The following is a 21778-nucleotide window of genomic DNA, read 5'->3' on the forward strand; positions in this document are numbered from 1 at the left end:
ACCACTCCCACAACCCATCATATGTGGAGTATTCTGAATGTATTGTATCTCTTTCCTGGAGTCCTGTTGCTCATGAGCTGAGGGCTCGGCAGCAGCACCGTCAGTCCTGGCATTGGAGAGACAACGTGGTAGGGTATGTGGGTCTGCGTCAGAAAAGGGGCAAAGTGGTATTTATACGCCAACCCAGGTGTGTCCTAAAGAAAGGCCGGCTAGGCAGCAAAGTCCTCTGGCAGGAAAAGAAAGGCAGTCAAACTAATGCCCCACCCTACATCCATGTATAGGAATTTCAAGGTATTTGCTCACTCTCCCCAACATTTGGCCCAAAGTCTCAAGGAAAAGTGGAGAAAACGACACTCCAGAAAGGTCTTTCCCTAACTAAGCCTGTTTGCACGTCTGTGACTAGGCATGATTGCCCAGGAGGTTCGAGAGGTCCTGCCTAGAGCCGTGAGAGAGGCCGGAGACGTCACGTGTGAAAACGGAGAGACGCTGGAGAGCTTCCTCATGGTGGATAAGGTAACCGCGGAAAGGCACCCGCACGGGGCACCCCCGCTAGGCAGCACGGTGCACACAGCCAGCGGGACAGGACAGGGAGCAGAATTCCTTCGAGCTGTCGGGGGAGCTGGCGTCAGTTCCGCAGCACAGGTCAAAGGTACCAGAAAGAAGTCCCACTAGGGAGAAAGAAAACGGGTTTTGCAGCAGCAAGCCTAAGAGTTCAGTGGGGGTTCTTGTTGGAGGAAAACCGGCCCTGGGAAAGTCCCCTTATGGGGAGCTCATAGAACAAGAACTGAACATCATAAGCCATAGCGACAACCTTGATTAGACTTTGTGTTTAAAAATGGACCTGAAACCTTATGATGGTGTAATTTATCTCGTGATATCATTTTTCAAAACAATGTGCTGTTTCGAACGATTACACGTTGAATGAAGTGTTGAATTTTTTTGAGCATAGTTTTTCAACAAAACTATGTAATTGGCTTTCATGGCACAATCATAAAGTGGGTCATTTGTGCAAAGATATTCATGAGACTTGTCATTTTTCCCAAAGGCATATCTTAATTCTTTGATATTCAAATCATTCTCCTTTGAAGGAATGTCACCATCCTTACATATTAGCTTCCCTGCACATGTTAAGGGCTTTTGGTCTGCCGTTTCCTCGCTGGCTGTTGCTTTGTGTGGGATTTGAGTAGTTCTCCAAGGTCACATCTGTTAATTCTGTGAACTCCTGCAGCTGTTGCAATGTTTACAAACTCCCCACGCTGCTAATTTGGTTATGTTGCAGTTATATTTGATGCTGGAGGAGAGACTGATTGACATGGAGATTTTATAGTTAGTAGGGAGAGGTGTTTGTTTTGTAATTTGTAATTTGCCGGTTCACAGGGGCAGTGCTTCTCACACTCAGAGTGTACAGGAATCACTGGGCGATCTCATTAAAAGGCAGATTCTGATTCAGCAAGAATGGGATGAGACCTAAGATTCTGCATTTCTAACCAGCCTCCAGGTGACGCCCATTTTGCCTGTCCTGTTGGTTAGCAAGCCACGCTTGGAGTAGCAGGGTAGAGGGTACTTTTCCACAGTCAGCTACCTGCAGGCTTGTGGACAAATACTTAGATAACAGGTCTGGGCTGCAAGGGCTGAGTGGTGAAAGTCGAGTTACTTCCTCCTGCTTCCCAGGACAACCGCTTGGACAGAAGAGATCACCTTTGGTCTCTCTCAGACCTAGACTATCACAACCCTTGAGGGGTGTATCATGAGAAATTGATTTCTAATAATAAAGTACTGAAGTTTTCCAATTGTTTACTTAAAGATATAAAATAAGGGATATTTAGAGGTATTCCTATTCCAAAGTGACCCTCTCTGTCTTGCACTTTCATAAGCTACCAAGGCTGAGAGAAAAGAGTGTCAGCACAGCCCTGGGAGTGTGCCACCAAACTCCTGGCATTGCTCACCTGGCAGCAGTCTGTCACTCCTGGCTGTGGCCCCCTCCAGAACACCTAGGAAAGATCTGTGTTCTCTGTGTAGGTAATGTGCATAAGGCCTCATGACTGTCACTGTTCAGCAAAAGAATCCATTCTCTTTCTGGCTCAGGATCTTCCCCCTCTGTTGAGTTGAACTAGTAACAGGCAGGATTATTTGGAACAGGAGTTCCCAGGAGTGCCTACAACCCATCTCCATTCCTAGGAAGGCAAGTCCCCTGCTCTGGGAAAGTAGAGGGTGGCAGTCCTGTTCCAGGCAGCCAGGCCTGTTCGTCTCCTGAACAGCAATCCATGCCAAAGTGGCATTTGGTTTATAACAAGTGAAGCAGGGGTCCCGAATGCAACAGTTCAATCCTCTTAGTAACAGGACCTTGTAGTGATATCATCTGTGGAGGCATCACTAAGGCCACACTCATTTATGCACCACATAACACTAAGAGCAGGTAGGTTCCAGGCTGGTCCTGAGAGTGACGCAGCCAAGCAAACCACCTCTGCCCTCTGAAGCCTTGCTTTCTCTTCTGGATCTTCTGAGGACAGACTTCAATTGCCTGTTTAATTGTCAACCCTGTGGAATATCCCTCTCTCCATTGTAAGTACTTTGCAGAGTGTCTCCTTTATTTTTGCTCATTAAGAATCCAGGGAAGGTGGCCCCTGTTGTCCCGGGCTCCTGTTAGTTGTACAATAGACAAGATGTACAGAGAGCCTCTTGTTTCCTGGCTTTCAACCCATCCACCTGGGCACCGTGGTGGCTTTGATCGCAACATCCAGGGCTACTTGTTTTAAGGAACTTTGGTAGGACCTCCTGGGCTTCATGTGTTGTAGTAATAGGTGGAGATCAGATTAAGATACAGTATCTCCCTCTGCCCTTCATTTCTTTTCCACCAAATGTCCCTTTTTTTAAAAGAAATTTTCACTGACGCAAAAATGCAAACTGGAAATGCACATGAAAATGTTGAAATGTTGTGCCCCATGATTACTCTATCATTTCCATGTGTACTCTGTAGCTTTATGCCAAAATGGGAAAAAAAAATGGCTGGATCTTTACAGACTGTCCATACAACCAAAGGTGGAGGAGAGAAGGTGCTGTCAATCCAAGTTGGCAGAAATCACTTTTCTTTCTCTTTTTAACAGGAGAGATTACTTTTCAAGATATGCGTCTCTCACCTGGGGTAATTTGCTTCTTCTCATAAATTCCTCATGGTTCATGTGCCCCCCATGAAAGCTCAGTGATGGGGGGCTCCGGGCTGATCCTGAGAGCAAGGTGGCCAAGCAAACCACTAGAGCTTAACCCTGCATTAGACCCCTGTGGGCTTTGCCTTTTGGCTTGTTGATCTGTGTCTTTACCTGGCAACCTTATTTGTTTCTATGATATTTGGTAGCAGGTGGTGCCATTTCTTGAGCATTATCATTAGGTATACTTAGTGTAAGAAAAGTGACCCCAATAAATGTAAGAACTACCTTCCATGAACTCACAAGTGAGTCTATATAAAGATAGATTCATCTTGTGAATAATTAGTCCTGGAATAATTGTGTGTGTGTGTGTGTGTGTGTGTGAAGATTGCATGTTATAAACCACACTATATCTTAACATATGGCTACTTTTTACTCATTGATTCTATTTTTCCTCCAACTGTAATGTGACAGGGATTGTCTGAAAAGATCAGTAACACTCAGTTCCTGTCTTCAAGTAGCTTACAGTCTAGACAGGGTGATAAGGCAGGGGCACGGGTAATAAAGTTTTAAGTGACAGCACGGTACGTCCTCTGGCATGCATAAAGAAAGAGCCACATCAATTCAGAGGAAGGAGAGAGGGTCTCTGGCACTAGGCAGGGGTCCATGGAGGGAAGGAAGTGGTGGAGACTGAGAGACATGAAAGAAGATATTGGTGGTCAGGAGGCTGAGGTGTGGTGGGGTGTGGGGTGTGGTGGGGGTGTGTGGTGGGGTGGGGGGCACCACAGGTAGCCTCTCAAACCTTCCTTCCCATCCTCAGTGTCTGATTAGCCACCAAGTCCTATTGTTCTGGCTTTGTACTTGTTTTTTGTCTATCATCTCTGTTCTCTTTCTGCTTTCCATTTCTCTCATTATAAGGACTTCCTAACTGACCTATGAGCCACCAGTAGACTTACCTTCCTTAAAAACAAAGAACAAACTGAAAAAAGTCTCTAATCATACAATCTCTCCCACTTTGGCTCTTCATTGGCCTATTATTAGAACCTTCTACAGTCTGGATGGAATCCACTCTTTCTAACTCGTTTCCTAACACTCATGCCTGGCCCCAAACACCTTTCGAATTAGCTGCGACCCTTCAGAGTGTGACCTATGTGCATGTGCTGGCCCCTCCGGTTTGCCAGCTCCTCCCCCTCCAGCCTTTTCTTCCGTTCCTCACGGCCAAGTTTGTTTCTGCCTCAGAGCTTTTCCGTTGAGCTTTCTCTGTTCTGAAGACCCTGCCCTTAGATGATCTCATCGTTTGGATCTCAGCACCAAGACCTCCCCTGCCTACCTCATCTAAAAAAGCCTCCACATCACCCCATTTCACTTTGAAAAATTCAGGGTCCCTGCAAGGGTGTATAGAGCCTTTGCTGTAATTAGAAAAAGATGCGCCCACTGGCTGGTGCTGACTCCTCCCACCCGCTCAGCCGGGCCTCTGTGCAGGGGACACCCTGCACATGTGCTTATAGCGGCCTGGAGAGCTGTGTCCCCAACAGAAATTATCTTGTTATTTGCCTATTTGTTCTTTGCAAATCTTCCTAGTTAGTTGTGTGAGTGCAAAAATCTTCTAAGTTTTTCAATATTCTCTCCAATACTTTATTTGTGGCTTTAACCCCAGGCCTTAGACTACTGTAGGCATTCAACAAATACTGGTTCAATGAATCAATGAAATCTGTAGTGCCTTGACTGAACCTCATTCTATACCATCTTAGGCCTCCACACATACATCTTCTAGAGTATTTATCCGTCTGTGTTGTCATTCACTCTCCATGATGTGTCTCCATTGCATTGGGTGCATCTTAAGGTTGGAGAATGTGTCTCATCACTTCTTGTGTTGTTTATTACAGTATCTGACAATCATGGGCCCTTAGTAAGACTTGGTTTGTGTTAATGCGTGGTTTTGAATCTCAATGCAAGGAAAGAAATGGTTCTACTCACATAAGGCAGTCTGAAGGAAAAACGTTCTTCCAGGGGAAAAGATGAGGTCCATTATGAGTTTGAGGTGTCAGCTGAACATTCAGATGAAAATGTCCAGAGGTGATGGGGAGTGTGGAACTTGAGAGAGCAGATGGGGGTCACAGGGAAGCTGCAGACATGGGTGATGATATTATTTAATAGGGGAAAGCTTATGGATGCCCGTCACAGATTGGGAGCCTGTGGCCTATGCTGGCCTACTGATTTTTTCCCCCCATCATCATGGTTCAAGAGTTTTCAAATTTGTTGCCTTTCTTTAAAAGTTAGGATATCTTCACACAAATTCCAGATTTCTGGCTCCCTTGGGGTATCAGATTAATGACATGGTGCTGAGGAGAGGCCCCCTAGAAGAGCTTCCTGTGCCCTCCCATCACTGCTTCCTGTTCCCTGCCTGACGCTGTGGGCTTTCACAGTCATACAGGATGAGAAGCAAAGGGGACTAAAAGCTGCAGAACTTTTCCACTCAGGGCCCACAGAGGAAGGAAAGCCCCTGGGAAGGCTGAGAGGACTGGGCAAAAGCAGGAGGAGATGGTGCCATGAGCAGGGAGAGGAAAGAGAGGACATGAGGAAAATGAACATTTCCAGACTATCATTGGTTTTGATGATTGAAAAATCACCGAAAATATACGGCATAGGGTTAAGAGTATGAATTTCAGACCCAGATGAAACTTTGTCCACAAGTTGGCTGAGCAAGTTTTGGGGTTTGTAAGGTCACTTTGACAGCTAAACAAAACAAGCTAGTTTATTCTTTACAGTTCTGCAGTAAGAATTACTTCAGTACAGCGAGTTAAAATTCCAACCCAGTCACTTTTTTCCCCACCTAAGCAATTGCTTTTATAAATGACTTTTATTAATGCAACTTTTCTTGGACCACAACTTTTCGGTCTACAATATAGTACAATCTAATAAATGGTTCTTAATAAATTTTTCCGACATGCCACCACCTCAGGTGTCTTTGAAGTGATTTTTTAAAATAGAGGGACACATTATTTTTCATTTTTAAATATAGAAAAAACTGAGTTCTACAAAAATTATTTTAGTTTAAGTTTGTATAGCTAGCCCCAAATCTAAATGGGGCCTTTTAAATATACTACTCAACAATTAGCTCTTAAAAAAGTCCACTCTTTTCTCATCAACAGAGGAAGTAGAATTCATTCATTGGTTGTGGTAAGTCAACATGATCGATTTGGCTCCAAGCTGATGATTACTTTAGAGTTAATATGTTATTACAACCAACCCTGGATATTTTAACAACTGATCATCTGTTTGTAGATCATGTTCTTTCCTAGGAGCTCCTCACACTGGAAGCAGGAAGAAAATTCCCTTGTTTCTGATAAAAATTTTAGAGGGAACTAGGACATTTATTGTTTTCTTGGGAAATTTCCTTTTGCAGCCATGTCTTCTTTGAAAAAGTTGTCATTCACTTATTTATTTTGTTTCCTGTGCCAAAAGTTCAGAAATAACAGAAGTAAAACCAATGTATCACTCAAGTAGTACTTAGGAAGTTTCCTGTCACACACCAGAGAGACGGTTTGCAGAGCAGAAGTGCTCAAATGAAAACTAGGAATGACACTCAGGGTATTTTGTTACGTAGCAACTCATTTAGTGAGAATTTGTCTGCTCAGGGAAGCACTTTCCCCTCTCCATCCTCATCACTTCCGTCAAACCCCACATAACAACAGCAGCCACTCTAATGTGTTTCATATATGCCCTTGGATATTCGGGCTTTCTGTAATACCATTAGTGTTGTTTTTAAAATGTGTTTTAAATTTATCTTCAGAAAGATTGGTTATAATATTAGAATTTTCTTAAATATTAGGGAAGTGGTCAGTGGTTACTTTATATCAACCTTGGGCAACAGTTCAACTTTTGCTTATGATTTCCAGAGGCATAAGCAAAGAATAAACCAGCTCAAGTTAGCCTTGCAAAATAAGTTAAATTAAGTTTTATTTGTATGACTAAACTGGGTTTGTTTGCTCAAGGAATTTTCCAGGCTGGTCCCCATTCATTTTTTATTTTAACAAATGCATTTAAACAATGCAGAGAAAAGCAAATGGTTAGTGATAAATGGTTGGATAGATGAAGAGATACATGGTAAAGGAATATTATATTAGAGTAATATACTAGTTGTGGAATGTAAGTGAGGAGTATATGGGTGTTTACTGTACAGTTTTTCTGCAAGCTTATAAATTTTTGTAATAAAATAGTCAAAGAAGTCATTGTTCCAGATACCTAAAATTGCAACTTAAATATTGTGTCTGCAGGTGGTGGCAACGCTTTGGAAATCAGGCCTGTTTATTCAAGCCAACAATGGTTGGTACTGGAATTTCACACTTTATTTACTAAGGTGTAACTTAGCTAAAACAGCTGAATTTATGCCAGAGTTTTCACGGAGATGTTTTTGAGTACTATTGAAAGATGTAGCGTCCTTAAGTAGAATTCAGTCCCTTTCTGAGTAATGCTAACTTTTCTTTGCTGTGAACTCTGGCTCCAAAGTCAGTCACATCCTCCCTGTAGGGGCAGCTTGCTTGGGCTTTACCCACAAAGCACCCCATTGTTGAGCTCTGTCTCACCTATTTGGAGTCTGTCACTGAACCTTCAAGCTACTTAAGTGTGTAAGAGAGCAGAAGAGTAAGTAAAGAAACTCTGGAGTACAGTGGTGTCTCTCAAGGTGTAAAATCCCTTTCATTTTTTTTCCTCTAGAAGTTTTTGCCCCTTGTCTTTATTCTTGAAACTTTGGAGTCGATGTACCACCCCTCTCCTCATTTTTCTGCTCTTTCCCTTCACTGAAGCACTTTCCCCTCTCCATCCTCATCACTTCCGTCAAACCCCACATAACAACAGCAGCCACTCTAATGTGTTTCATATATATCCTTCGATATTCGGGCTTTCTGTAATACCATTAGTGTTGTTTTTAAAATGTGTTTTAAATATATTTGAAGTATGCCCATCTGCTCATAGTCCGATGCGTGGAATTCCTTGCCATGCATCTTTATGTTCTCGGGTGGCGGACCCCTCTCACTCTGCTGACGACAGGCTCTGCAGTGATGAACATTCTCACACAGGCTCCCCTGTGAATCTGTGGGAGGTGTTCTCTGGGACCTATGCTAGGAGAGAGGTATAGCACACAGAGTGAAGTAAGGATACATAACCTTAATTTTACTGCCAAATGGCTGGGCAGCTCTAACTCCTAAGAGTGGTGCACAAGACTTACTGTTTCTCTGTATCTTCATCAACACCTGAAATTATCAGATTTTCTAAAATTTGTACTTCTGATTGGGATAAAGTGATATCTTATTGTTTTCCTTTGCTTTTCTCTGATGATTAATAACGTCACGCATGTCTTCTTTACATTAGCTATTTAGATTTCTCCTCCTGTGAATTCTTTGGTCCACTGGCCCACTGGGTTACCTGTGTTTTCCAGGATGAGAGTATAATTTTATTGTTTTATTCCTTCCTGATGCTCTTGAAAAAAAAAAAAAGAAAAAACAAATAGACCAAATCTACAAAAGTGGCTTAAGATAGTGTCAATTATTTTTTTATTTCAATACCTTGTTGGCCTCCCCACAGGGCTAATTACAACTTAAAACTATATTGTTTATTTGTGGTTTACTCGTTGGTCAGTCTCTCCCACTTGAAAATATGCTGTGTGAGGGCAAAGGCCCTGCCTGCCTTATAAAATTGTTTCATCCCTGCATTAGGAGAGTGGTTAGCACATTATAGGTGCTTGATAAAGAGCTGTTGGGTTCTGTTCATTGAATATTGAGCTGCTCCAGGTACTGAGTTGGCCCTGGTGAGTCACAAGAGAGTGACTGCCCTCAAAAGGAGCTCATCGGTCACCCAAGGAAGACAAGAAACCTAAGATTGACAACAAACTGGCATGTGCTGGTGCACATGGAGACTTACCTCAGTTAAAGGGCTCAAGTCTTCCATGGAAAGGTTTGTGTTTCAACAGAGATGACAGAAACTAAGCAAGAATTCTAAAGCAAAGAAACAATAGGCAACAGTAAAACACAGAATTTTAAACAGTTTTATGCTCATGTCTTTTCCATGTAAGGCAGAGGTCAAAACACAACATCCAGGAAAATGAGCCCAGGAGTTGTCCTCTTTGAAGACATGAGAGGGAAATCTCTTCTCCAGAGACCTTTTGGAAATTCAGCTGGAAGTCTGAGCTTCCATGCACCTCAGCAGCCTTCTTTTCTGGTTTAGGGAGCCTGTGTTTTTAAATCCATGTCAAGGCCTGGTGAGCTATCCACAATATAAACTCTTGGACAAAGATCTAACACTGAACTTATCCACAGCCCAAGCAATTGCCAGGCACACCCATTGGCTACAGACAAGTTTTCTCCCATTGGCAATCATTTTTACAATGCTCAATTACAGGCTGTTTTATTCCCATGATTTATTACAAAACATCAGCCCATCCAACATCGATACCAGAAGGAGAAAATCTCAAGTCTATGGCTCCACTGGGAAAGAAATAAGAGCCTATTTCAATTTCTGAAAGCTTTCTTTGTGTTCGGGCTTTGTTAGCCTTACTCAGTGTTGTTTAGACAGGACAAGTTAGAATTCCCGGAGAGGGGAGATCAGCCCCACTGCCTGGCTGCTCCCAGTGTTGTGGGCTCACATAGCATCAGACCTGCAAGAGTTCCAGGAGCTTGGAAACTGTGTGCTGTAGAGCCAGGGTTTCCTAGGGAGTGAGGGGTACTGAAAAAACTTCTATTTCCTGAGACAATTCCCTCCGAACGTGGAAAGGGCCTCACCAGAGAGGAAACCAGTTTGCTGGGTACAATCCAGCAATTTGCCCATGACACTGAGGATGATAAACGCTAGTGTTTCTCTGCTGAATTCACCCCAAATTCCCATGAACATTTCCTAGCATGGAAAGGGAATTTGGACCATAGTATTTTGGCTTTTCTGAGAGAAATCTCAGCTAAAAGAATGAACTGGAGGTTTGGCCCTGAGAGCAGTGGTATGCCTCTCAATGCCTCATGCCATGAGCCACCACTGTAAGAATATTCATTGATTTAATCATCAGATATATACTGAGTTACTGCCCTGTGCTGGAGAATCAGCTGTGGACAGGATGCAGGCCATGATTCCAGGGGCTTATAATGCAGGTAAATATGACATCACATGTAAGAAAGGTGGGCAGAGAGGGAGGACTGATGGCTCAAGAACAGGAGCAGCCTGAGCTAGCTCCAGAGACTAGAGAGAGTATGATATGCTTAGCAGAAGTGGTTCCATATGTTGTCGTGCAGAGCATGAAGGGGTTGGGGTTAAAGGCAAAGCTTCAGTAAGGCACTTGCTCTAAGCTAGATAATGGCTCTGACTTCACAATGCCTCCTGTTGTTTCCATGTGCACTTGCCCAGCTGCCCCATGTGTCCTTTCAGAAAATACATTCATGCATCACCCCAAAGCAAGTCCTAAACAGTGGGTAAAAGACACATGTGTGATTTGAAGCATTTCTACTTTCTCTCCACAATCTCATGAACAATTTTTGGTGGCAAGTTGGTTTAATCATTTTTGTATCATAGTTGTAAAGCTATGTTTCAGCTGAGGTAGTGGGTCCCGTTTACCATGGTTAGTGAATGGACAGAGTTGAATAATAAACTTAGATTCAATCACAAAATAGTTCTCAGCCATCAGTGGGCATCAGATAGGCAAGCTTTGCAAAATGCTGCCAACTTAAGCCCATCTCAGTCCTAATTAATACAAACCTCTACATGGGACCTAGGATCTGTTTATTTAGGAAAAGTTCCCCAGGCATCTACGTACACATTCATGGTTAAATCAAATTCATGGAGACTTGTCACTGCATAGAAAAGGACATTTTCATAAAATTGTAGATTATTTCTTTTTGAACATATTTATACTCACTTCACTTTAATGATAGAGGGAAGAAGTCAGAAGTATTTTAGTAAGACCGAATCCCATAACATGTCCTAGAAATTTAATTTTTTTACTAATTTTCCATTGAATCAATAAAATCAGGGCCATCATTATAACCAGGAAAGTAGTAGTAAATTCCCTCTCCACCTTTATTTCCTCTAAATAGGAGAACACATGAATTATCTTCTTGCCTATTGGGTCTACCTGGAAGATGTATGGTACTGGCAAGTTTGAGTTGGAGAAATCAGAGCTGGCTCTTTATCATTACTGACAAGTAATTGGACAATTGAATCCATTGCTCATATCTCATGACGCAGCATTAAAAGTCTCACTGGGGAGACATTGCAGAAAAAATTTGTTGTGACTTTAAGGGGAGCTTAGCATCATTCTCCATGATCTGCTTTGAAAGTCAGTTACCCAGAAAAATAGATCAAAGAACATTAGATATGGTAGTGCCAGTGAGGGTGGAGAGGAGTGGGTAGGTTGAGGAGATTCAAGACATTGAACTGACAACACTGCATGATGGATTGCCTGTGGAGGAGCAATACAGGTGAAAGAATCAGAGAAACCTTTTTTAAACTGCTCAGTAGACGTCAAATAACCATTTCATCCACTATAAATAATATTATTATAATTATAGTATAAAGCTTTTTATAGTGTAAACATACTAAATAGTCATATGACATTTACTATGATTTAGAACCATAGAATATTACTAGCTTCATTATTTCTGCCTTACTTTAATTTAAAACAAATTTAGAAGTTAAGGAAATCTGTACCAGAAGTAGAATCTTTTTTTTTTAATCTGGAATTTTTTTTATTACATTGAAGTATTATCAATATACAATCTTTTATTGATTTCAAATATACAACAGAGTGGTTCAGCAGTTACCCATATAATTAAATCCTCACCCCCAGTAGTGCAATTACTATCTGTCTACATAGGAAGATGTTACAGAATCATTGGCTATATTCTCCAGGCTGTAGTACTATCCCTGTGACCAACTTATATTATGATTGAGAATTTTTGTGCCCGTTCTTCCCCTACTACCCAACCTAACCCTTCCCCCATGGTAACCACTAGTTATTTCTCAGTGTCTCTGAGTCTACTGCTGTTTTGTTCATTCTGTTTTGCTTTGTTTTTATACTCCACAAATAAGTGAAATCATTTGGTATTTGTCTCTCTTCATCTGGCTTATTTCACTGAGCATAATACCTTCAAGATCCATCCATGTTATTGAAAATGACAGGGTTTCTTTTCTTTTTATGGCTGTATAACATTCCATTGTGCATAGCATCTTCTTTATTCATCTATTGGTGGACACCTAGGTTGCTTCCATATCTTGGCTATTGTAGATAGTACAGTGATCAACATAGGGGTACATATATTGTTTCAAATCAGGGGTTTTGTTTTCTTCAGGTAAATTCCTAGAAGTGGAATTACTGAGTCATATGGTATTTCTATTTTTAGTTTTTTGAGGACCCTCCATACTGCTTTCCACAATGGTTGTACCAATTGACATTCCCATCAACAGTGTAGGAGAGTTCCCTTTTCTCCACATCCTTGTCAACACTTGCTATTTTTTGTCTTTTGGATAGTGGCCATTCTAACTAGTGTGAGATGTGTAGCTCTGGGCTGAAGGGTATTTCAGCTCTGGGCAAGTTCACTCTGGATTCAGTGAGAACAAATAATGACAATGGAACTTTGGGGATAAAAAGGGGCTCATTATAAGCTTTATTCTCATGATAGTAGATGGAGTGTTAGAATCACATCTGTACCCAGCAGTCTGCAAGCAGCAAGTCTCTGTCTCTGCCTCTGCTCCAGGCTTCATCTCCACTACCGGCTTCTACTCTCCTGCTGTCTTGCTCTCTTGCTTGCCCTTCAGCATTGGGTGGAACTCTCAATAAAGCAACACCAGCAACGATGGCTTATTGCCAATGGATATACAAGCCTGTGCCTGCTCAGTAGCCAAAGTATTACATCATTGCACTTACACAATGGGCAAGTACATTAAGATCAGTTGAGTATCCTGGCCATGGAACTTCCATTTTCCCTTCAGGGGATATCCTATAGTTTTGATTTGAATTTCCCTGATGATTAGAAATGTGAAGCATCTTCTCATGTGCCTGTTGGCCATTATTTCTTTGGAGAAGTGTTTGTTCAGGTCCTCCATCCATTTTTGAATCAGGTTATTTGTTTTTATGGTGTTGAGGTCTGAGGTCTTTATACATTTTGGATGTTAAGCCCTTATTGGATGAGTTGTTTATGAATATAGTCTCCTGTGCTCTAGGTTGCTTTTAGTTTGATGGAGTCCCACTGTTCATTTTATATTTTGTTTCCCTTGCCCAAGGAGATGGGTCCAGGGAAAAATGGCTTATACTTAGATTCATGAGATTTTTGCCTATGTTTTCTTGTGTTTTATGGTTTCGTGTCTTACATTTAGGTCTTTTGAGTTTTAGATCTATTTTGAGTTTACTTTTATGTATGGAGTTAGGCAGTATCCATTTTCTTGCATAGAGCTGTCCAGTTTTTCCAACACCAGTTATTGAAGAGGCTGTCTTTTTCCCCATCATATATTCATGGTTCTTTTATAATATGTTAACTGACCATATATGTGTGGGTTTCTATCTGGTCTCTCTATTCTTGTGCCAGTACCATACTGTTTTGATTACTGTAGCTTTGTAGTAGAGCTTGAAGTTGGGGAGTGTTAATCCTCCCAGCTTTGTTCTTCCTTCTCAGTATTTCTTTGTCTATTTGGAGTCTTTTTGGTTCCATATGAATTTTAGAACTATTCTAGTTCATTAAAGAATGCTGTTGGTATTTCGATAGGGATTGCATTGAATCTGTAGATAGCTTTAGGCAGGATAGCCATTTTGACAATATTAATTCTTCCTATCCATGAGCATGGGATGTATTTCCATTTATTGGTGTCTTTAATTTCCCTCATGAGTGTCTTGTAATTTTCAGGGTATAGGTCTCCCACCTCCTTGGTTAGGTCTATTCCTAGGTATTTCATTCATTTTGATGCAATTGTAAATGGAATTATCTTCCTGATTTCTCTTTCTGACATTTTATTATTAGTATATAGGAACACATCAGATTTCAGTGTATCAATTTTGTATCTTGCAACTTTGCTAAATCTACTTACTATTTCCAACAGTTTTTGGTATAGTCTTTAAGGTTTTCTATGTCATTTGCAAATAGTGACAATTTAACTTATTCCTTACCAATTTGGATGCCTTTTATCTCTTTGTTTTGCCTGATTGCCATGGCTAGGACCTCCAGTACTATGTTGAATAAAAGTGAGAATGGACATCCTTGTTTTGTTCCTGATCTTGGAGGAAAAGCTTTCAGGTTTTTAACATTCAGTATGATGTTAGCTGTGGGTTTGCTGTACCTTTATTATGTTGAGGTACTTACCCTCTATACCCATTTTGTTGAGAGTTTTTATCATGAATGATGTTGAATTTTGTCAAATGCTTTGTTGGCATCTATTGAGATGATCGTATGTTTTTATCCTTCTTTTTGTTAATGTGGTATATGATATTGATTGACTTATGAATACAATATGATACTTGCACTCCTGGGATAAATCCCACTTGGTTGTGATGGATGATCTGTTTGATGTATTTTTGAATTCAGTTTGCTCATATTTTGTTGAGGATTTTTGCATCTGTGTTCATCAGGGATATTGGTCTGTAATTTTCTTTTTTGTGGTGTCTGCCTTGTTTTGGTATTAGAGAGATGCTGACCTCATAGAATGAGTTTGTAAGTATTCCCTCCTCTTCTACTTTTTGGAGTACTTTAAGAAGGGTGGGTATTAGCTCTTCTTTAAATGTTTGGTAGAATTTGGCTATGAAGACATCTGCTCCTGGAATTTTGTTTGTTGAGATTTTGTTTGTTGGGATTTTTTTGGGATTTTTTGATCACCAATTCAAATTCATTGCTGGTACATAATCTGTTCAGATTTTCTGTTTTCTTCCTGGATCAGTATTGGAAGGTTGTATTTTTATAGGAATTTGTCCACTTCTCTAGGTTGTTCAATTTATTGGCGTACAATTTTTCATAGTATTCTCTAATAATTCTTTGTATTTCTGTGGTATCCATTGTGGCTATTCCTTCTTCATTTCTTATTTTGTTTATGTGTGTATATTTTTATTTCTGGGTAAGTCTGGCTAGGGGTTTACGTATTTTGTTTATTTTCTCAAAGAACCAGCTGTTGGTTTCATTCATTTTTTTCTATTGTTTTATTCTTCTCTGTGTTATTTATTTCTGCTCTGATCTGTATTATGTCCCTTCTTCCACTAACTTTGGGTTTCATTTGTTCTTCTTTTCCTAGTTTCTTTAATTGTGAGTTTAGACTATTTATTTGGGATTGCTCTTGTTTCTTGAGAAAGGCCTGTACTGCTGTGTATATTCCCTTTATAACTGCTTTTGCAGCATTCTACATATTTTGGATTGTTGAATTTTTGTTTTCCCTTTTAATTTGTTCATTGATACACTGATTATTTTGAATATCCACTGATTATTGAAGCATGTTGTTTAGCCTCCATGTGTTTGTGGCGAGAATTAGAAAATTCAGAAAAGCATTTTACAGGAGACATTTTCTTTTGATTTTATTGTTTTGTGATTTATTTTTTAATAATTTAATGAAAAATTTCAAAATTAAAGAGAAAAAATATATATTTTAATTTCCAGTTACCAATTTGCATTTGATTTTTATTTAAATCCCCCAACTATATTCATAACTGCATGTTTTTCAGCTTTATTGAGATATAGTTGACATACAACACTGTATAAGTTTAAGATACACAACATAATGATTTGATACACAGATATATTGCAGAATAGTTACCACAAGGTTAGTTAACACATCCATCATCTTACATAATTACCTTTTTTTGGGTGGTAAGAATTTTAAGATCTACTCTCTTAGCAACTTCCAAGTATATAAAACAATATTATTAACTATAGTCACTGTGCTATACATTAGATCCCCAGAACATATTCATCTTATATCTGGAAGTATATGTAACTTTTACCAGCATCTCATTTCTCCTATTTCCTCAGCCTCTGGCAACCACCTATTTACTCTTTGCTCTATCAGTTCATCAGGTTTAGTTTCCACATATAAATGATATCATACAGTATTTATCTTTCTCTGTCTCACTTATTTCACTTAGCATAATGCCCTCAAGGTCTGTCCATGTTGCTACAAATATCAGGATTTCCTTCTTTATTATTGCTGAATAATATTCCATTATATGTATGGAATATTCATCCAATATATATAATTCAGTTTTCTCTCTTCATCCATCAATAGGCACTTAGGTTGTTTATATATCTTGGCTATTGTGAGTAATGCTGCTGTGAATAAAAGGGTGCAGATGTCTCTCTCTTTGACATAGTGATTTCATTTTCTTCAACTATATACCCAGAAATGGGATTGCTGAATCACTTAGTAGTTCTATTTTAATTTTTTTAGACACCTCCACACTGTTTTCCATAGTGCCTATAGCACTTTACATTCCCAACCAAGAGTGCACAAGGGTTCCCTTCTCTCCATACCCTTACCAATACTTATCTCTTGTCTTTTTGATAATAACCATTTTAACAGGTATGAGGTGATGCCTCGTGGTTTTGATTTGGGTTTCCCTGATGATTTGCGGTGTTGAGTATCTTTTGATGTACTTTTTGGTCATTTATATGTCTTCTTTGGAAAAATATTCATGTCCTCTGTGCATTTTAACATCATATTGTTTTTTTCTTATTGAGTCGTGTGAGTTCTTTATATATTTTGAATGTTCATCTCTATGAGATACATGATTTCCAAATATTTTCTCCCATTCTGTAGGTTGCCTTTTAATTTTGTTTTTTTATAGCAGTGTTTGTCTTTAAACTGCATGTACTGAGCCTTAAATCTGTATTGTTCACCTTTTAAGTCCTTTCTGAGTGGTTGTTTTTACAGTGTTTGAAACTCTTAAGGCTTTATTTTGCATGATGAGAATTTCAAAGACACACACCCCTCAGTTTGATTTCCCCCAACCACAAAACAGTCTTTCTTTTTTGGCCTCAAGGTTATTGCTTTATTATAGCGGACCAGCCTCTATGGACCCCCAAAAGTGCTATGGTGTTCTGACCTTGTAAGCAGAGGGGGAAAGGCAGAGAGGTCATAGGAGCACGGTAAGAGTTGAAGAGAGCTTTCCAAAGTTTTTGTTATGGCTGAGAGGTAGACACACATGTTGTTGTGATGACTGAAGGGTGTGGGTGGGGGAATGATTGCCTGGCATGCTGACTGTGGTTGGTTTCCCCTTTTTGCTCTTTCTAGCATGCCAGTGACTTTCTTTGAACAGGGAGAATTAAGTGTTTTGTTGTTTTAAATTCTACTTGGGAGTTCAGCTAGAATATAAATTGTACATTAATAGCTCAAGGGATGTTAAAGCAGAAATTAAAAACTCAAGAATTATCCTCTGATTTACACATGAAGAAACTGAAGCTTAGAGAAGTTGTGTTTTACCTGGGGTCTCACATCTAGTAAGTGGCAGAACTCAGAGAAAAGCCAGGGCCTTCATTCCTCCCTCCTTTGCTTGAGCAATTTGATGTGCACTTTACCAGGGAGAACTGGAGTCTTTTCTTACGAGATGTCATGATGTACACACAAATCAACATTCATAAGCCTGTTCTGACTTTCTTTTTATGAGTTTCAAATATAGCATAATGGCCACTGAAAATAAATCTTTGGATTCCAAACCTGACAATGTCCTTCGGCTCCATTCTTTCTCTTGGGTTCAAGGACATATTCCATTTTATTGCAAATTGAACATAAGCCATTTTACTACACAGCCAGCAATTTAGCAAGACCTTTCCAGCTTTGTCTTGAGGTTGTGTGTGTCTATAACCATTTTCTGTGGTGTGTTTCAGCTGTCTTTGAATGGGCTGGAGACCATTCCCTAGTGGTCCCAAACTGTAAATTTATGCATTCTGTATTATTTTCATTTTTAGGACCAGATTTTTATGGAAAATGTAGGTGCAGTGAAGCAGCTCTGCAAATTAACCAACAACCTTGAAGAAAGAATAGAAGAGTTAGAAATATGGAACAGAAAGCTGGCCAGGCTAAAGCGGCTCAGCAGTTTGAAGTCCTCTGCCAGTGAAACAAGTTCAACCAGGTATATCAGGGTTGCCACAGAACTTTGGAGAAAGGAGAGTGGGGTCTCTCCCTAACTAGATCAATCTAAGGTGCCTTTCTGATTGAGCGGCAACCATTACTTTCTGATAATGAAGTCTCTATTCTTCTTTTAGTGTTTTGGAACACAGCTGTCTTATGTGATAATTTTCTTGTTTTCTTCTGCTGGCGCTTTAAAAATGAAATAAAACATGAATCATCTGCTTAAGAGCAGTTGTTATAAGAAATGCTGCATTTTAGCAAAACGGTGGCTTCTCCTTTAACAAGGGATTTCTAAATTTAGCATACCGTGTTTAGTTTTCAGGGAAAAACTGGAAAAAAATTTTTTTTATTACTTAATGAGGTAAGTGCACATTTCCTGGGCTCTAATTTTGAGGAAAAGAGAAATGTAACATTTAATGCATTCATTTATGCTTACTAAGGTTCTTTTCCACAAAGGAACTTTCAAATGCCTTGACTTCTCCTTTTTAAAGTTACTGCTGTATTATAAAAAAAAGTTATACTGCTGTGTTAGTGATAGCCTGGGCCTTTGTCATGTAACCCCTGGTGGAGAAGCATTTCAGTAGTAATTAATTTTCTCTTTTTTTAAAGCAAATTTAGCAGAGCTCTTAGTGCATCTTCTCCAAAAAAGGACATTCCCCAAAAAAGCAACAAGGTAAGTAGACTTCACTTTATGATGAACAGATGATATTTTCTTTTGTTTTTTAAAGCCTTTAGAGAAATTGATCAAGAATGTTTTTCTTCATTAATGTGTTAATAGAGACCCTGATTTGCATCCTTATGAATTTCAGGCATTTAAGAACTGTCCCTTTAGTAGATACTAACTGGTGTTTCAAAGGGAAATTTAGAGAAACGAGTATTTCTCTAAATACTCATATTCATTTCAGAAAATATTCCTTTCAGAATATATTCATTTCAGTATATTCACAGAACATATTCATTTCAGAAAAACTGTTCTGCCAGTTTGTGTGTACATTGTCCCTATCAGGTGAAATTCATCAGCCTCCACACGCACGGGGCCCTGGGCTGCAAGACCTGTGTGCATGGCTCCCCTCACCCCACTTCCTTATCCTCAGCTTCAGAAGGTCCCCGAGGGATATCCGCTAATCCCTCTTTTCACTTTAATTTTTAGTACTGTATATGCAAATGGAAAAGAAATATTTACTTGCTTGCAAAAGTTAAAATGTGATGGTTTTATTAATGAATGAAGAGAACTTTCATCAAGGAGGGTAATATTTATGGTAAAAAGTGAAGGTTAATCATTTACAACTTAAAGGATACCCTCCTCCATGCGGAGGGAAAAGCTGCAGTGTTCCCTTCCCAGCTGCAACTCAGAGAGAGCTGTGAAACTCAGTTTGCTCCTACTGACCCACCAGTGTTTCCAAGGGCCCTTTGCAGGAGAAGATGTTCATAACCTTGAATCTATAGCCTCTTAAGGGCTGACCTGATGTTTGGGCCATTTCCCCAGTTTACTATCTGCTCCTCATGTTATACTGCATGGAGCTCTTCTAAAAAGATTCAGAAGAGTTTAATGTTCTACTAAAAACTACTAAAATGTTATGCTGCTGAAAAGCTTCTCGGTGTACTAATAAACAGAAGTACGTGGATAAATATATATATGTGGAAGTGTTCATGGGCAAGTTACTTAGTTGCACTGGGAAATAGAGATAATCATAGCATCTACCTTACAAATATTATTGATAGGATTAAATGAGCTGAAGCCCTTAGGCACAGTGCCCAGCACATAGCAGGTTGGTTAGTAAACACAAAACATTACAAACAGTGTGAGGGAGGGTACCCTTTGTTCTGACCAGTTTGCAGTGGGACAGAGGGAGCTCTGATGGGTGCAGTCTGGCCACATGCAGCCTCTGTAGCTCCCATCTTGCATCTAGAGAATCTATTTTGCAGTTATCTCAGAATATGAACTAGAATGCATGGCCATGACAGCAGACTCCATGTCTGCCTCGCTCACTCTGTGTTCCCAGGGACTGGCACATAGTAGATACTCAAGAAATACTTGTCAAATGAATACAGGGCCCTGTCTGAAAATATTCTCTGAAGGCTCACAATCTAAATTACAAACATTAAGTGGTTCAGTGTTTTGGGTTGGGGGTTGAGTGTGGCCACAGGAAAAAGGACTTCTGTAGGCATCAGAGAGCACCCATCAGCTTGGAGACCTCTTGCGGTCACTGTCCTATGCCTGTGGGGGGCAGACAAAGGTGCAGGAGTATTGGGGGAGCTAGCCCTTCAAGGAGGAGTAAGCTTTGGCTAGGTAGTAACAGGAGCTGTAGGAGAGGTTTCAGATGGAATGGTATGAACACAGGTCTGGGAGCTGGCCTCATTGAAGGATCAGGTGGGTGTGGGTTAGGGAGGAGAGTAGAAAATAAGGCTGAAAATATTGCTTAGGCTCAGATTTACTGGACCACCAGGAGTTCATTTGGTAAGCCATGAAGACCTTTTGAATAATAACAAAAAGTGTACATCAAAGATGTACAGTATTTCCTTTTTTTATAGACATAAAAAGGGAGGGAACATAGCACTGTGGTTAGGGGCACAGATTCTGCAGCCAAATGTTTTTTGGTTCAGATCCTGGCTCTGTGACTTACTGACCATGTGATCTTGGGTGAGGAACTTAGCCTTCCTGGGCTTCAGTTTTCTCTTTTCTCTGAAATGTGGATGATGACAATACCTGCCTCACAGTGTTGCTGAGGATTCAATAAATTAGTATATGTAAAACACTCAGAGTATGGCACACAGGAAGTGCTATGAAGTGTTTATTAGTAGTAGTATTTTTCAAACCCACCATTTGAGTGGTTCTCTACCTTGCCATACATCAGTCTTCCAGGCAGCTTGATTAAGTATGAATAATGAGGGTGTTTTGCCTCCTCTGTGCTCTTCGTAGGAGGTCTTGGCTGTTTCTCTGATGTTAATTTCCCCTTCCATGCCACCAACCCCCCAGGTAGCCTCTGTTCCCCAGAGCCTCAAGATCCTTGGGTCACTGAAGCATATGTGGGGGCAGAGTACTAATCTTGGGTGGGTGGATGCATTCATGAGCACAGTGCTGGCTGTGAGCTCATGGTAGTCCTTACTAGACAGAAGCTGGGCTGGGCCCTGCCTCGACTTCCGCACAGCTGCCAACGCTGGCCGAGATGGGGCTTGTTCTGGAGGAAGACAAGGTCTCCTGGTCTGTCATCCAGGCCATAGTGTTCCTCTTCCTTCTCTTTTTCTACCTCTCAGAGGTAGGTGGGGGATTCCTGCCCTGTGTTGGTAGGTGGGGTGAGGTGGGAAGGCTTTCAGGGTTCAAGTAAGAGTTTACTGAGTATGTGGGGGACAGGGAGAGAGAAGGAAGAAACACGGATACTTTCCATTACCCCACTTTTTACAGATCCCCAGCCCCCACCCCACCCCAAGTGAAAACCTTCTGAATCAGAATTTTCTGGGGCATTTAGGTTTTTCACAGGCTCCAGAGTCATTCTCATGTTAACCTGAATTTGGGAACCATTATGTGTTAATGGGATTCACCCAATAACTCTGAATGGTAGGCT

General features: G+C 40.4%; 1 protein-coding gene across 2 annotated transcripts in view; it reads left to right on the forward strand.

Moving 5' to 3' along the window:
• MYRFL (myelin regulatory factor like) overlaps positions 1-21778 on the forward strand; it is a 119812-nt gene that overhangs the window by 76554 nt on the left and 21480 nt on the right. For both annotated transcript variants that reach the window (XR_012122363.1, XM_073215587.1), the window contains exons 13-15: positions 404-513; positions 18053-18216; positions 18825-18888. Coding sequence is in view for 1 of the 2 variants with exons in the window: in XM_073215587.1 (XP_073071688.1) it covers positions 404-513; positions 18053-18216; positions 18825-18888 (338 nt within the window). In the remaining variant the exon portion in view is untranslated. The remainder of the gene's footprint in view (positions 1-403; positions 514-18052; positions 18217-18824; positions 18889-21778) is intronic.

Source organism: Manis javanica, chromosome 10 (assembly GCF_040802235.1).
Source record: "Manis javanica isolate MJ-LG chromosome 10, MJ_LKY, whole genome shotgun sequence".
NCBI classification, from domain to species: domain Eukaryota; kingdom Metazoa; phylum Chordata; class Mammalia; order Pholidota; family Manidae; genus Manis; species Manis javanica.